General features: G+C 33.0%; 1 protein-coding gene across 1 annotated transcript in view; it reads right to left on the bottom strand.

Moving 5' to 3' along the window:
* Positions 1-1,181: 1,181 nt before the first annotated feature.
* Positions 1,182-18,120, bottom strand: part of LOC133326746 (glucose dehydrogenase [FAD, quinone]) — a 38,208-nt gene continuing 21,269 nt past the window's right edge. The window contains exons 2-3 of the mRNA XM_061535354.1: positions 2,626-2,876; positions 1,182-2,563 (exon numbers count right to left, since the gene is read on the bottom strand). Of these exons, the coding sequence (XP_061391338.1) occupies positions 1,182-2,563; positions 2,626-2,876 (1,633 nt within the window). The remainder of the gene's footprint in view (positions 2,564-2,625; positions 2,877-18,120) is intronic.

Consider the following 18,120-nt stretch of genomic DNA (forward strand, 5'->3'; position numbering starts at 1 on the left):
AAAGCTGAAAAGGTGTGCATTTCATTCCTTTAACGATTTTTTCGAAGGTCAACCCTGTGTAGATTTATAAAATTCTGTTTCCGAAGCCCCCTGTACTCCATTTAATAAATTATATTTAATATATTTGAAGCATACTTTTAGGACCATCAATTAATAGTAATGGAAAGCGTAATTTTAGACGTTTTTTTTTATTTTTTATTGAAGGAATATTTTTTCAGGTACCAAAAGACCGTTAAAGAATAAAGATTTTTTTAAAGAATATTTTTTCGAAGACAACTAAGGCGTAGATTTTTTAAAGAATATTTTTTCGAGGACAGCTAAAGCGTAGATTTTTTAAAGAATATTTTTTCGAGGACAACTAAGGCGTAGATTTTTTAAAGAATATTTTTTTCGAGGACAACTAAGGCGTAGATTTTTTAGAGAATATTTTTTTTCGAGGACAGCTAAGGCGTAGATTTTTTAAAGAATATTTTTTCGAGGACAGTTAAGGCGTAGATTTTTTAAAGAATATTTTTTCGAGGACAGTTAAGGCGTAGATTTTTTAAAGAATATTTTTTCGAGGACTTGGACAGCCATAAGCGTGGATTTTTAAAGAATATTTTTTCTAAGACCAGGACAGCCATAAGAATGGGTTTTTAAAAAATATTTTTTCTAGGACAACAGGGTGTGGATTGTTTTTGAAGTACCCTGTATTTCATTTCATAAATTCTATTTAATATTTTTAAAGCATAATTTTAGGTCGTTCAATTAATTGTGGACAGAGAGTGTACTTTTAGGCCTTATATTTATTAATTATTTGTTAAAAATTATTGACAACAATATTTTTGAATTTATTTTCTTCATCTTCTTTATTTAACAAAAAATCACTTAAATTTTACTTAAAACAGACTTTGCAATTGACTCAATATATTATTTATATATACAAGTGTGTGTATATACATATTTTAAATCTATAAACTATAATAATAATTATTTTTATCATATAAAAAATTATAAAAAATAAAAACAAAATAAAAAATCCTTATAAAAATAATTCTTAAACAACTAGCAAGGTAAGCACTGGTCAACATTTTGTTTAGGCTAGACAATACAAAAAATTTGGTCAAAATAATTTAATTAATTAATGGAAATGTAATGAGGGTTAGTTGGAAATTGCACTACTGTGTCAGGTCTCCATCGCGCTATGACTGCTCATTTAAATCATTGGTGTATGTCCCCCGCGAGTTCAGTAGAGTATCGGAGACATTGTGTAACTCCAAGGGTTCCAAATTCCTCTTCTTACGATATTCTGTGGGACTTAACCACAGCTCCTTAATCATATCCGCACCCTTTTCCGCAATCATAATAACCGGGGCGTGAATGTTGCCATTTGTTATCGTCGGCATAATACTGGCATCGATGACCCTCAGGCCTGGTACACCATATACTCTAAGCTGAGGATCCACCACAGCCCAAGGATCTGTGGGTGGTCCCATTTTTGCCGTACCTGACATATGATAAATGGTCATGGTATATTGACGTATGGCGCAATTCCAATACTCATCGGTGTAGTGGGGTAAATGTTTACAATTCGGTAACTGTTTGGACCAGAAGCGAGCACCAAACCTCTTCATGGCTTTGGTTTCTCCCAAGGCGACAGCGGCCTTAACACCTTCCCTCATAACATTAACATCATCTGGATGAGTGAGATAATTGTGATAGAGTAGAGGATAGCGCAGCGGATTTTTCGATGCCAATTTCATAAAGCCTCTACTCTTAGGCCTGAGCATCATGGGGAAGACACCAAACACATCACGATTACTAACTTCTCCGAACATATAGTCATAGAATTCCTGAGTTAAACCATGAGCCTCCTTAACCTGGCTACCACCATCTGACATCACCGAGGCTGAGGTCATCATAAAACTAATATCGGGCCAGTCATCACTGGCATTGGCATATTTGGTGTTGATAAAGGCCACTGCTTCCAGGCCCACACTTGAAGTCAAAGGACCATCTTCGGTAATGGCATAACGCAATGCGGTATTAATGTTCACCATACGATTCATAACCACCGATATGGGATAATCGATAAGGAAGGCAATACCACCCACAGCAATGTGATCTTGTAGATTTTGCCCCACACCAGGGAGGTGATGGACCAAAGGCAGACCCACTCTTTGTAATTCATCTGCAGGGCCAATTCCCGACAACATCATTAGATGAGGTGAGCCAATGGCTCCAGCTGAGAGTATTACCTCCCTGGTGGCATAGGCCGTTTGCAGCTTGCCATTGCGTATAAATTGCACTCCTGTGGCTCTTTTCGTTTCGGGATGAGTCAGAACCTTGGTGACATGGGAAAACAAGGCCACATGAAGATTTTTTCTTAATCTTGCCGGTCTCAGGAAACATTTGGCCGCCGAGGCCCGGGAGCCCCTTCTCATATTGAATTGATAGAAACCAAAGCCAGTCTGTTGTTCACCATTTACATCCACAATATCATAGCCCATTTCTTCGCCAGCCTGTAAAAATGCCGGACCCAAGGGGGTGTTGTAGGGAGAGTCCTGGACAGTCCAAAGGCCACCTGGAATAAAATTATATTTATAAATTGAATTTAATTGTTCATTTATTTCATTCTCTACTAACCCGTCCCATGATATCTTTTATTCTTAGCCAAGTAGGGATTCCTTTGATCCTCCGATTTGCGGAAGTATGGCAAAATCTCCTCATAACTCCAGCCGGGGTTGCCAAATGAAGCCCATTGATCGAAGTCACGACGATTGCCTCGTATATACAACATGGTATTCAATACCGAACTACCACCCAAAACTTTGCCACGGGTCCAACAGCAGCGCTTATCCTTCATGGCCTGGCAGGCGGTGTTTTGGGGCTGGGTTCTGGAAAGAAAGCAGAAAATCGAAACCAAAAATGTAATTTTGACACTAATACAATGATGAAACAACAAAAACTACAACAAGAATTTTAATGGAATTAGAAAATAAAACATAAAAATATAAATATAAAAAATATAAAAAGTTTTTTTAAAGATATTTAAAAAAATTTTGTAAAGATATTAAAAAAAATATTTTTCAGGGTCTAGAATAGGTTTAGATTTTTTAAAAAATACTTTTTCAGAGACTAAAATAGGCGTAGATTTTTTAATGAATATTTTTTCAAGGACTAGAATAGGCGTAGATTATTAAAGAATATTTTTTAAGGGACTAGAATAGGCGTAGATTTTTTAAAGAATATTTTTTCAGGGTCTGATAAGGCGTAGATTTTTTAAAGAATATTTTTAGAGGATAAGGCGTAGATTTTTTAAAGAATATTTTTAGAGGATAAGGCGTAGATTTTTTAAAGAATATTTTTAGAGGATAAGGCGTAGATTTTTTAAAGAGAAACTTTTCAGGTTCTGATAAGGCTTAGATTTTTTAAAGAATATTTTTTCAGGGTCTGATAAGGCGTAGATTTTTTAAAGAATATTTTTTCAGGGTCTGATAAGGCGTAGACTTTTTAAAGAATATTTTTTCAAAGACCAACAAGACGTAGATCTTTTAAAGAATATTTTTTCAAAGACCAACAAGGCGTAGGTTTTTTAAAGAATATTTTTTCAAAGACCAACAAGGCGTAGGTTTTTTAAAGAATATTTTTTCAAAGACCAACAAGGCGTAGATTTTTTAAAGAATATTTTTTCAAAGACAAACAAGGCGTAGATTTTTTAAAGAATATTTTGTCAGGGCATGATAAGGCGTAGATTTTTTAAAGAATATTTTTTCAGGTCCTGATAAGGCGTATATTTTTTAAAGAATATTTTTTCAGGGTCTGATAAGGCGTAGATTTTTTAAAGAATATTTCCTTAGAGGCCAAGAAGGCGTAGATTTTTTAAAGAATATTTTCTTAGAGGCCAAGAAGGCGTAGATTTTTTAAAGAATATTTTTTCGAGGACAGCTAAGGCGTAGATTTTTTAAAGAATATTTTTTTGAGGACAGCTAAGGCGTAGATTTTTGAAAGAATATTTTTTCAAAGACCAACAAGGCGTAGATTTTTTAAAGAATACTTTTTCAAAGACCTAGAAAGTGTAGATATTTTAAAAAGAATATTTTTTCAAAGACCTAAAAGGCGTAAATTTTTTAAAGAATATTTTTTCAGAGACTAGAATAGGCGTATATTTTTTTAAGACTATTTTTCAGGCACTAGAATAGGCGCAGATTTTTTTAAAGACTATTTTTCAGGCACTAGAATAGGCGCAGATTTTTTAAAGAATATTTTCTTAGAGGCCAAGAAGGCGTAGATTTTTTAAAGAATATTTTTTCAAAGACCAAGAAGGCGTAGATTTTTTAAAGAATATTTTTTAAAAGACCAAGAAGGCGTAGATTTTTTAAAGAATATTTTTTCGAGGACAGCTAAGGCGTAGATTTTTTAAAGAATATTTTTTCGAGGACAGCTAAGGCGTAGATTTTTTAACGAATATTTTTTTGAGGACAGCTAAGGCGTAGATTCTTTGACGAATATTTTTTTGAGGACAGCTAAGGCGTAGATTTTTTAAAGAATATTTTTTTGAGAACAGCTAAGGCGTAGATTTTTTAAAGAATATTTTTTCAAAGACCAACAAGGCGTAGATTTTTTAAAAAATATTTTTTTGAGGACAGCTAAGGCGTAGATTTTTTAAAGAATATTTTTTCAAAGACCAACAAGGCGTAGATTTTTTAAAGAATATTTTTTCAAAGACCAACAAGGCGTAGATTTTTTAAAGAATATTTTTTCAAAGACCAACAAGGCGTAGATTTTTTAAAGAATATTTTTTCAAAGACCAACAAGGCGTAGATTTTTCAAAGAATATTTTTTCAAAGACCAACAAGGCGTAGATTTTTTAAAGAATATTTTTTCAAAGACCAACAAGGCGTAGATTTTTTAAAGAATATTTTTTCGAGGACAGCTAAGGCGTAGATTTTTTAAAGAATATTTTTTCGAGGACAGCTAAGGCGTAGATTTTTTAAAGAATATTTTTTCGAGGACAGCTAAGGCGTAGATTTTTTAAAGAATATTTTTTCGAGGACAGCTAAGGCGTAGATTTTTTAACGAATATTTTTTTGAGGACAGCTAAGGCGTAGATTCTTTAACGAATATTTTTTTGAGGACAGCTAAGGCGTAGATTTTTTAAAGAATATTTTTTTGAGAACAGCTAAGGCGTAGATTTTTTAAAGAATATTTTGAGAACAGCTAAGGCGTAGATTTTTTAAAGAATATTTTTTGAGGACAGCCAAGGCGTAGATTTTTTAAAGAATATTTTTTCAAAGACCAACAAGGCGTAGATTTTTTAAAAAATATTTTTTCAAAGACCAACAAGTCGTAGATTTTTTAAAAAATATTTTTTTGAGGACAGCTAAGGCGTAGATTTTTTAAAGAATATTTTTTCAAAGACCAACAAGGCGTAGATTTTTTAAAGAATATTTTTTCAAAGACCAACAAGGCGTAGATTTTTCAAAGAATATTTTTTCAAAGACCAACAAGGCGTAGATTTTTTAAAGAATATTTTTTCAAAGACCAACAAGGCGTAGATTTTTCAAAGAATATTTTTTCAAGGCCATATCAAGGCGTAGATTTTTCAAAGAATATTTTTTCAAAGATCAACAAGGCGTAGATTTTTCAAAGAATATTTTTTCAAAGATCAACAAGGCGTAGATACTTTCTTAGATGCCAAGAAGGCGTGGATTTTTTAAAGAATATTTTTTGAGGACAACTAAGGCGTACATTTTTTAAAGAATATTTTTTGAGGACAACTAAGGCGTAGATTTGTTAAAGAATATTTTTTTGAGGACAACTAAGGCGTAGATTTTTTAAAGAATATTTTTTGAGGACAACTAAGGCGTAGATTTTTTAAAGAATATTTTTTGAGGACAACTAAGGCGTAGATTTTTTAAAGAATATTTTTTCAAAGACCAACAAGGCGTAGATTTTTTAAAGAATATGTTTTCAAATACCAAGAAGGCGTAGATTTTTTAAAGAATATTTTTTCAAAGACCAACAAGGCGTAGATTTTTTAAAGAATATTTTTTCAAAGACCAACAAGGCGTAGATTTTTTAAAGAATATTTTCAAAGAGGCCAAGAAGGCGTAGATTTTTTTAAAGAATATTTTCATAGAGGCCAAGAAGGCGTAGATTTTTTAAAGAATATTTTCATAGAGGCCAAGAAGGCGTAGATTTTTTAAAGAATATTTTCATAGAGGCCAAGAAGGCGTAGATTTTTTAAAGAATATTTTCATAGAGGCCAAGAAGGCGTAGATTTTTTAAAGAATATTTTCATAGAGGCCAAGAAGGCGTAGATTTTTTAAAGAATATTTTCATAGAGGCCAAGAAGGCGTAGATTTTTTAAAGAATATTTTCATAGAGGCCAAGAAGGCGTAGATTTTTTAAAGAATATTTTCATAGAGGCCAAGAAGGCGTAGATTTTTTAAAGAATATTTTCTTTGGGGCCAACAAGGCGTAGATTTTTTAAAGAATATTTTCATAGAGGCCAAGAAGGCGGGGATATTTTAAAGAATATTTTCATAGAGGCCAAGAAGGCGGGGATATTTTAAAGAATATTTTCATAGAGGCCAAGAAGGCGGGGATATTTTAAAGAATATTTTCATAGAGGCCAAGAAGGCGTAGATTTTTTAAAGAATATTTTTTCAAAGACCAAAAAGGCGTAGATTTTTTAAAGAACAGTTTTTCAAAGACCAACAAGGCGTAGATTTTTTAAAGAATATTTTTTCAAAGACCAACAGGGCGTAGATTTTTTAATGAATATTTTTTCAAAGACCAACAAGGCGTAGATTTTTTAAAGAATATTTTTTCAAAGACCAACAAGGCGTAGATTTTTTAAAGAATATTTTCATAATGGCCAAGAAGGCGAATATTTTTTTAGAGATACTTTTCAGATTTCCCCAAAACTTCCATAACGAACCTCTTCGAATATCATTAACAAATTCGTGTTTGCCTCCAATTTGTCTCTTCAAAATTTCTTTGTAGTCTTGTCATAGCCATTTATGGCCTATTATTATTTTCTAAATATCTCTCCATCGAGATATTTGTTTATCAAGCTGTCATAATTGCCGAATGGCATCACTTTCAAGTCAGCCTCTTGCGGCTAATTAGCTATGCGAAAAAATATTTCGCACCGTTGTAAAAAAATTTGCATATTGCTTATGACATAATAACATAGATTATTCAATGGGTCCATGTGCGGAGAAATTAATCAAAGGTTATTAGTTACAAAAAAAAAAAGAAGAGACGAGAAACACGCGATCACTTTTATCAGTTTGAGTCATTCATTCATTGATATATCGAATTGGGGTTCGTGCTTCTCGAAAGAAATTGGAGATGATAATTACCTATGGATGATAGTTTGTACTTTAGATTTCGAACAAGGTCCAAGGTTCTTCAGATTTTCTTTTTTTTCGTTTTCAAAATCCGCACATCTATCTGATATCTTAAAATTAAAATATTTAAAAATAATCTGCAAATTAGAATCTGACAAGCTTTCAAAAATTTTATTTTATTTAAAAAAAGTTTTCAGGGAACAGAGAATGCGTAGATTTTTTTTAAATATTTTTAGGATCTAGCATAGAATTTAATATAATAAAATATTCATAGGGACTAGCGTAGATTTTTAGAAAAAAATTTTTAGAGGCTTGTAAAGCCCAGATTTTTTCAAATATATTATTGAGAGCTTTAAAGAAAATAATTGAAAGGAAAATGATTTCATATTCAAATCACCACTCACTTCAAATACCTTCATTGGTGAACCCATTCCCATGATTTTATGTTTCCAATACCTTTCATTATTAACAAATTATTACAATTTTATTTCAATTATTGCCATTCATCGACTGTTTTATATTCATAATTTTATTTCCACAAGAAATGAAAGAAACAAGACCCAAACAACAGCTGTTGATATCAAATAATCACTTCCATTATTATTTCAAGTTTTGTTTTTTTCTTCAATTTTATTTTTTATTGTAATCCTTTTTTTTCGTGGTGCTACCCAAGATTTGTCATACTGACCTACATTTACGGTCAGTCGGAATATGTAAAAAAATATACGTATATAGTAGCCGGCGAATGGCCTTTACTGGCCATTGATATGAGCAAAAAAAATGCTTGTATATTTCCGTGTGACTGTCTGCCTGTAAGCTTCACAGCCCGCTCATATGCAATGGTTCATTTGTAAAAATGTTAAGGAAAAAAATTCCATCAAGAAAAAAAAATAAACTTGTTATTTTGCACAACGTGTTGGAAGTTTTTTTTATTTTTGCTTTTTTGTTTCTATTTCTTGCCGTTTGTTTGCATTTTCATTCATTGCAGGTTTTTTGGGGGGGTTTTGAATTTTCGCTCATAGGTTTTAGCGCCAACTTGTTGTAATTGAGTGATATTGGCTCAATTTTGTAATGAGTCAGGAGTGTTTTTCTCTGTTTGGCAATATTGTTTAGCATAGGATTAGATTATTTTTTTTTTCGGGGATCCGTAGGGCGTATATTTTTCAGCAAAGAGTAGAGCATGGATTTTTTAAGAACTTTTTGACCAATAATACGTAGATTTTTTTAACTATATTTTTCCTTTGACCAATAATACGTAGTCTTTTTAAATACTTTTTCTGGTACTACTAAGGTGTAGATTTTTTTAAAACATATTTTTTTCAGGGGCTTATTCTAGCGTAGATTTTTAAAGAATATTTTTTCCTGGACCAGTAGAGCTTATATTGCTTAATGGCTATTTTTTTTGGAAGTTAAATAGGCGTATATTTGTTAAAGAATATTTTTTTCTGGCACTAGAATAGGCGCAGATTTTTTGAAGAATATTTATATGGGACTAGCATAGGCGTAGATTCTGGTACTGTTAAGGTGTTGATTTTTTAACGAATATTTTTTCTGGGACTACTATGGAGTAAATTTTTTAAAGAATACTATTTTTTTGCGTAGATTTTTGAAGAATATTTTTTGAGGTCAACATTTTTGAGAGAATAATTTATCTGGGACTACCAAGGAGTTGATGTTTTAGAGAATATTTTTTCTGGGACAACAAAGGCGTAGATTTTTTAAAGAACATTTTCTTAGAGACCAAGAAGTCGTAGATTTTTTAAAGAACATTTTCTTAGAGACCAAGAAGGCGTAGATTTTTTAAAGGTATTTTTTCAGATACTTGCTTATGCGTAGATTTTTTAAAAAATATTTTCCTATGAACAATAAAACCTAAATTTGTTAATAAATATGTTTTCAAGGGCTAGCATAGGCGTAGAGTTTTTAAAGAATATTTTTCAGATATTAGCACATGCGTAGTTTTTTTTTACGAATATTTTTGGGACTATTCATTCAAAGTTTTTTTAAAGAATATATTTTGTGACTATTCAAGCGAGGATTTTTTAAATAATACCACAAGGCGTAGATTTTTAAAATACAAATTTTCCTGAGACCAAGAAATAATATCTTTTCTGCAACTAAAAACTTTCTAAAAACTCTTAGTTAACGGACAAGAGATTTGTTAAAAAATATTATTTTTTTTTTTTTGAGTAGAATTTTTTATAGCCAGAATATAAAGAATATTTTTTCTGAAACTATTAAGAAAACGTAGAGTTTTCAAAAAATATTTTGTGGGCCAGAATAGAAGGGATATTTTTAAAAAAATATTAGTTAAGATATCAAACTGAGACTACCAGGGCGTAGATTTTTTAAAGAATATTTTTTCTGCGCAGAATTTTTAAAGAATATATTTTTCAAAACCAGTAAATTGTAAATTTTTTGAGGAATATTTTTTCAAAGACCTCAAGGCAATAAGGTATACCCTAGAATAATAGTATACCCTAGAATAGTTTTACAAAAGCTGACAGAGCATAGATTTCTAAATAATAAATTTTGGACATGAATGTAGTTTTGATTTTTTTTCTAAATATTTTTTAATTAAAAATTTACCCTAGACTTGTTGTAGAATGTCTACTTTCAGGGATTGATTTAACTAATTTAATCAAGCAAATGGAGCATAGAGTTTTTTTTTACTTTTTTCAAAAATTTATGTAGGCCAGGATGTTAAATTGTTAAATTTTTTCTTGACAAACAAACCAACGATTTTTTGGTAAAAATCTTTGATTTTTTTATCGAGCTTTATTACACAGTAATTTTATTTAATACACTAATAATAAACATCAGGGTGGGGTTTTTTTCTATGACTAAAATGTACTTAAATGGCAAAGACACGGAAATAATTACCACATTTCCAGTATTGAAGACGACTGCGGGAAATTAACAACAATTATATTTTTTTTATTATTATAAGAAACCAGCAGAGGTTACGAATTTTTTCCATATTTTTTGGTAAACACCGGGAGCTTCATTAAAATTATTAACGTAATTTGTTGCTTAAAATACCCAAATTAGCAATAAAAAGTGTGACAATTAATGATGTTTGAATTTGGTAGTTTTTGTGAAAGTTGTGGGTGCGAATTTTTTCTTTTTGGAAATTAAAAATAATGGAATGAAATATTTGATAAGAATAGTTCCGTTCCAGAACCTAAAAGAATCGCCTAATTTTACTAGTTTTGCAACTTTTTACTGGAAAATCGTTCCTCAACTCACAAAACTGGTAAAACGTTGAATCAAATTTAAGAGAGCACAAAACAAAACGGCGTTCTCTTTGTAATTTTTTTACTCGAGAAATTTGGTCGAGTTAAAATGGTAGACAGGAATGCCTATTTCTGATTGGCTGTTATGTTGATTTTGAAGTATTGCCATCTAATTTTGTCATTTACTAGATTTGCGTTCCCGAACTTTTCAAATTATTTTGTACTCTGAGGCGATTTTGAAATGTTTCCCTTTTACTAGATTTACTATTAAGAAAGTACTGAAACAGACCAAATTAAGAAGGGAATTCCCATTATTTTTAAAGTTTATAGAAATTCTTTTGTATGTTCTTCGATCATTTTTAAGGTCCCAGACGAAATTTTTATTTCCCAATATTTTTTCCGAAATTATTTTCCATTATTTCCTCTTCACGTTTCCAAAATAAAGCCTACCAAATATTGTTAACATCTCAATTTCTAAAGTTCCGTCTTCACATTTTCTTTTCTTATTTTTTATTCGTGATATTCAGCTTGTAAACCAATCTGTCTACACAACACGTGACGTATTGTCACGTTTTATGGATTAAAGCTATTATTTTTTTCCGATGAAATTAAAGAGGGCATCTTTCAAATTGATGTTTATGTCTAAAATCTTTTGTTTAATACACACACAGAAAGTTGTAGGCATTGTTGTAATATTTTTTTTTACACGAAAATAATAAAAGTTTGTGCCTTTAGGTTTTTTTAACTCTAAACCACTGGTCTTTAATTTTTTTTTTTTTCAAAAAAAAAAGAAAACCAAGTTGGGCACTAAAAATAGTTTTAGTAAAATCGACGTCTTAAGGACCACTCTTAAAATAGTTTTAGTAAAATCCAAGCCTTTTTGATAGGCTATAAAAAATATTATATTGGTACGATCAGGAGTTTCGTAATGTTACTCATGTGAAAAACACAGCGTATACATACGGCAACCCTGCAGACAGTAGCAACACGTAATGTGATGGAGAATTATCGGGAGAAAAGGAGAGAGGAGAGACGTGTTTTCAGGAAAATGAAGAAAGAACAAGAAAAAACGAGAGCGTGAGCAAATCGAGATGTACAAGAGTCAAAATGAAGTCCGAAAATTCTACCAACGGGTAAAACACCAAACCGAAGGTTTTGGTGCAGTCACATCATCCTGTAGAGATCCTGTAGAGATGAAGAAGGAAACCTGGTGACAAATACAGACAGCGTTTGAGAATCTGGAAGGATCACTTTGAAAAGCTTCTTGTATCAAATAGTGGCGGTGAAGAGGATACCCCAGAACCAATAAGAGATGATGGTATAGTGTGTATACCACCTAGCCAAGATGAGGTCATAAAAGCAATTAATCGGTTCAAGAACAATAAAGCAGCAGGTGCCGATGGATTACATGCCGAGCTATTCAAGACTGGTGGTCAGATGCTGGTCAGGAGCATGCACCAGCTGATTAGTACAATTTGACCAGAGGAATGCATGCCCAATGATTGGAACCTCAGCATCCTGTGTCCCGTGCACAAAAAAGGAGGCAAGACGACATGTACCAACTAAAGAGGAATTAGCCTTCTTCCCATTGCATGTAAAGTGCTATCCAGCGTACTATGTGAACGACTGAAGCCAATGATCAATAACTTTATTGGACCATACCAATGCAGCTTCAGACCTGGCAAATGCACCACTGACCAGATTTTCAATCTGCATAAAATCCTGGAAAAGACCCACGAAAAACACATCGATACATTCGTCCTATTCGTCGACTATAAAGCCGCATTCGACATCCCTATCCGTTCAGAGGATAGTTTGCGTTTGGCATTCCTGCAAAATTAGTACGGCTATGCAGAATAACTTTAAGTGGCACAAGGTCAGCAGTTAATGTCGGAAAGGACCTATCGGAGCCCTTCAATACCGAACGATATTTGATTCAGACAAGGTGACAGTTTGTTGTGTGATCTTTTTAACATCCTGCTGGAAAAGGTCATACGAGAGGCAAAGGTGAACTGTGAAATGGCACCCTGTACACCAAACAACACATGTTACTCGCATACGCCGATGACATCGATATAATGGGTCGAACACTGGGCGGGGTAACAGCCACCTTTGAACAAATTGAGAAGGAGTCTGCCAAAGTGGGTCTGACTGTAAACGGCGAGAAGACCAAGCTGATAGTATCAACGCGCAAGACGTCCAGTAGACTCAGACCAACTGTGGAACTTGGTACCGCCATAAATAAAACGAATGACATCAGTTTTGATATTCGGAGAAGGATTGTGATGGCCAACAGATGCTACTATGATCTAAGTAAGCAGTTTAGAAACAAGGCCACCTCCCGCCAGACCACACTCACACTTTACCAGACGCTGATACTACCCGTGCTGTTATATGAATCTGAAGCATGGGTACTTGCGCAAGCAGATGAGGCAGCTCTTGGGGTTTTTGAAAGAAAAATTCTCCGAAAGATCTACGGGCCGATCTGCGTCGATGGTCGAATGAACCACGAGCTTTAAAATTTATACGCGGACATCGACATAGTCAGTCGTATTGAGCTGCAGCGTCTACGGTGGCTAGGCGATGTTGTGCGAATGAATGAGAATGCACCAGCTAAAAATGCATATAAAAGCGAGCCTACTGATGGTTCCCGAAGAAAGGGAAGGCCACGAATTAGACGGAAAGGCCAAGTAGACCACAACATCTTGGAACGTAGTCTTTCAAATTGGAAAATCTTTTTTAAGCTACCATTTTTAAGCTCGGCTTATGGAACAACCGTTCTGTAACAAGCCAGCTAAGTAAAGGATGTATAAAAAATATTATTAATAAAATCCACACCTTGTTGATAGGCTATAGGAATATTTTTAATAAAATCTAAGTCTAAAGGTGAACAATTCCACGATTTACATTTTTTTTAAATCTACGCCTTTATGTTGGGCTATAAAATTATTTGTTATAAAAGCCTTCTTGTTATTCTATGAAAAATATTTGTTAGGCTATAAAAAATATTTTTATACAGAATCCACGCCATCTTGTTAGGCTATAAAACATATTTTTATATAGAATCGACGCCTTGATGTTGGGTTATAATATTTTTAATAAAAAACCACGACTAAAAAATATTTTTATAAAAATGGTGGTGGATTATAAAAATGTTTTAATAAAATTTATGCCTAAAATGCTACTCTAAAACAATTGTTTATGTCATCCACGTATTGAGAACTATTTAATTTCTCTTTGTGTAATTTAATTCATGCCAGTATTTTTTCTTTAACCACATGACAACGGGTTGCTGTCTTAAGTCTTTTGTTTGTGATTGTTTAAAAAAAAATACTAAATCCTGCTGTCATATCAAGTGTATACACCAAGTTTACTAGCACAACAGCGGCTTATGACTTGATTAATTCGTGAACAGGATTTCATGTCATATTCAGGAGAATGTCATATACGAGGGAGGGTATTTAAGTTACAAAAGTTTTTGAGCAAAAATTATTAATAATTTTTATTTTATGTCAGTAAGGGTATAACATACAGAAAGTGGCAAAGTTCTCTTAAGAGACTTTTTAAAGATTTGTATAGTAAAATTATATCTAATTTTTCTTAATTCGAAAAAATAACTAATTGAAATATTCTTGGAACTCATAATAATGAGGTATTCTATACCTATTCTCTATTTTCCATCCTCAAATAGTCATTAAATCCCAGCCTTCCTAATTATAAACATAAAATGAAAAAATACTCATCTTAACAAATGGAAAGTGCTATCAGATTGGTAATGTTAGACATTCTGTCTGATAGATGTTGTTTGGTTATTCGAAAACATAAAACAACTTTCTTTTGCCGTTTTTTCTATATTTTTTATTATAGGCTTTTGGTTCAAAAAGGCATAATTAGTTTATGTTTTCTACAAAAAATTACAAACGGCAAACAATTCTAATAAAAACATAAATTGTTTCGAATGAGGAACTCTTTCAAACCGGATTTCTAATGATCTGAGATAGATTTAACCACAAACAGAAATCATAAAAAATAATTTTATGCTTTAAGATGCTGTAGAATTTAATTACTATGTCATTCATCTTAAAATTTTGTGTTAGAAATAAAATCGGTAAACGGTAGACTAGAAAGTGTTTTATATCTTTAAAAACGAAACTAAACAAAAGACTTAAGAAACGAGCGGCATTTGTATGACAGAGTGAATTTTGCAATAAGAAAATATATTAGATTTCTGTTGTAAACAAATTTGCATAGAGAAATATTCATTTTAAAAAATCCAACCCTTAGAATGAATCCAAAAACATTTTTAATAAAATCCCTGAATGGTCACTAAAAAATTTTTAATAAAATCCACGATTGAAGGTGGACTATAAAAATATTACAAAAATTTAAGCCTTAAGGACCTATCTAAAATATTTTTAATATTTTTTAATAAAATCCGCGCCTTATGGGTCACTCAAAATATATTTTTAATTAGATCACGACTTAACACCCACTATAAAAATATTTTTATTAAATATTTATAGTCCCATATTTAGGGACTATAAAAATATTTGCATAAAAAATCAATCCGTCTTAAGCGCTACTCTAAAAATATTTTTAATGAAATCTACGCCTTAAGGGACCCTTAAAAAATATTCATAATAAGATCTAGTTAAAAAAACATATTATAACATAAAAATAATTTTAAACCAGTGAGCGGAGCAGTATAGTCGGACGGGGCCGACCATATGATACCCTAAACAACTTCTAAGGTTCTGAGCTTGGGCAATATTTCGCGATATTCGCACCCTTTTGACCGACTAGAGGTCAACAGCACCTCTTCTTTACACTGACATATTTTCAGAATATTACTAATATTCAGTACAGCCCTTCTAATTACTTGTCCGGATTCCCTTTACCGTGGGTTTTGTTGTGATATTCGGTTTTCAATTGTGGCCTGTAGATCAACTCAAAAAAAAAAAACACAAAAAAATAAGTTTTTGGTCTACATCATCCCAATATTATTATCTGATCATCATCGAAAATTATAGGCGTGGTCCTTGACGTAGGCGTTGTCCTGGATCCTTATGGAAAATGTAAAGCGATCAGTGTGGTAATGGGTTACTAAATAATATCTGAATACGTAAGCGCCTGTGTAACTCCCACATCCAAGAACATACGACAATATAATTAGTATCAAATTAAAGCTCAACCACTCCTTTTGGATATTTTATCAAACCCTCTGGTCTATACCCTTCAGGAGTACATTTTTACGCTATAAAATAAAAATTTTGTCATTTTTCACACAAAATTCAGGGTCGATTTGACCCGCTAAATATTGACCGATCTGTATCAAAACATGCGTGCTTATTTTTTTGCCCGGTCCCTTTGGCTGTGTTTGGGTCACATTTGCGGCCTCTGGAGCGACCAGAAAATTAGACCAATATAAAGTTTTTGGTTCATTTCATCCCCTAAATATTAACCGATCTTTACCAAAATCAATAGGGGCCTTCATTGACCAGAACCCATCCTACATGCAAAATTTCGTGAAGATTGGTCCATAACTGTGGCCTGTATCGTGCTTACAAATTATAATGGACAGATGGACGGACGGACACACATGTCTATATCGACTCAGCTAGTCGAGATATGACGATCGGTATACTTAAAGGTGTGTCTAGGACCAATATTTCGCGGCGTTACAAACTGACAACATAGTTGTGTAGGGTATATGGGGACTACCCCAAAAAGGGGGCGAATATTAATAATTTTTGGTGGAGAGATTTGTTACCATATACGACTACAAATTACCGAAATGCAACGCATTCGGTAGAAAAACGCGCTCAAAACCCCCCAAAATACCGAAAAATGGGTGTACCCTTATATGGGGGCTATACAAAAAATGGATTTATATTCATAATTGTTTGTGGAGAGATTTGGTACCTATTAAGAACTCAAAATACCAAATTACAGACAATTCGGTGGAAAAATTCGATCAATACACCTAAAATGCTAAAAATTAGGAGGAACCGTTACATGGGGGCTACCAGAAAAAGTGCACCTATATTTATAATTTTTTTTTAGTGGAGACATTTAGTGTACCCAATTGGAATCCAATGTACCAAATTTCAGCGAGTTTGGATAAATAACGATCTCAAGAACCCTAAATTGCCGAATAAAGCATTCGGTAGAAAAACGCGCTCAAGAACCCCGAAATACCGAAAATTGGGGGTACCCTTATATGAGAGCTATGCCTAAACGTGGACCGATATATCCCATCTTCGAACTTGACCTGCCTGCAGACAAAAGACAACTCTATGCAAAATTGCGGCACCCTATTTCAATTCCTTCAGAAGATAGCATTATTAAAACAGACGGACATGGCTAGATCGTCTTAGATTTTTACCCTGATCAAGAATATATATACTTTATAGGGTCGGAAATGAATATTTCGATGAGTTACAAACGGAATGACAAAATTAATTTACCCTCCATACTATGGTGGAGGGTATAAAAATTAGCATAGAAAAATATTCATTTAAAAAAGCCATGCCTTAGAATCAGTCTGAAAAAAATAATAAAATCTACGCTTGAAGCGGGCCCCATAAAAATATTTTTAATAAAATCCATGCTTGAAGTTGGACTATAAAAATATTTAAAAAAAAATTCAAGCCGAAATTCGACCGATCTGAAATATTTTTAATAACTTTTTTGTAATGTTTTCCTCACTTGCCAGTCGTCAGCATGTTCAAAATCCTTCGAACAGAATATTTGTATTGGGAAAAAAGACTTGATGAGAAGGAGAATGGACAGGCCGTTTAATCGGGACGCACAGGAGTTAAACGCCATATGTGCATATTTAACGGAGAGAATACCCTTCCAGCCAAAAGGTCTACTAAAGGAATGGGTTAAGATTATTAACGATAAGTTGGCTGAACTGAAGCAACTTGCATCCGAAATCAATGATGAAGGAGTAAATTCAGAACTGGAGCAGGTGACCCAAATGTGTGAAACCATCGTACAGGAAGTGGATGGTATCAAGAGAGATTGTCTGGAACTCTATTGTCCGATTTACCCCCAAGAACTCCACTACGTATGATTTTGCATTGGAGGAAATATACAACGAAGCCGACTATATGATTAGCAGATGTGACGACCTGAAAAGTGATTTGCCCAAAATGTCGAAAAAGAAAGCCCTAACCGGGATGGAATATCTGAAGAGATGGAATATAATAATCAGAAAGTTCATTCCAAAAGTTTCAAATGTGAAGTTTTCTGAAGATATGTTCTTTATTGAATTGAATCGTATGGCCGACATATACTCTGATGTAAATGAGGTGCTGCATAATAAACTGGAATCTTCCAACGATATTTTGATGCGCCCGGCAAACCCTCACTATGGAGGGAATTTAGTTACAAAAAATGCAATGATGGAGACAGTCCACTGGAGAAAAAAAAACATGAGTTAGAAACAGATAACTACGAAAAGCACAAGCCAGAAGAAATCCTACAGTTTAGCATGGCAGAATCTATACACCTGCTTAAGAAAACGGAAGATTACGGAA

The sequence above is a fragment of the Musca vetustissima genome, unplaced genomic scaffold, assembly GCF_032173495.1.
Source record: "Musca vetustissima isolate MV318-11 ecotype Yass unplaced genomic scaffold, APGP_CSIRO_Mvet_v1 utg20432, whole genome shotgun sequence".
NCBI lineage: Eukaryota > Metazoa > Arthropoda > Insecta > Diptera > Muscidae > Musca > Musca vetustissima.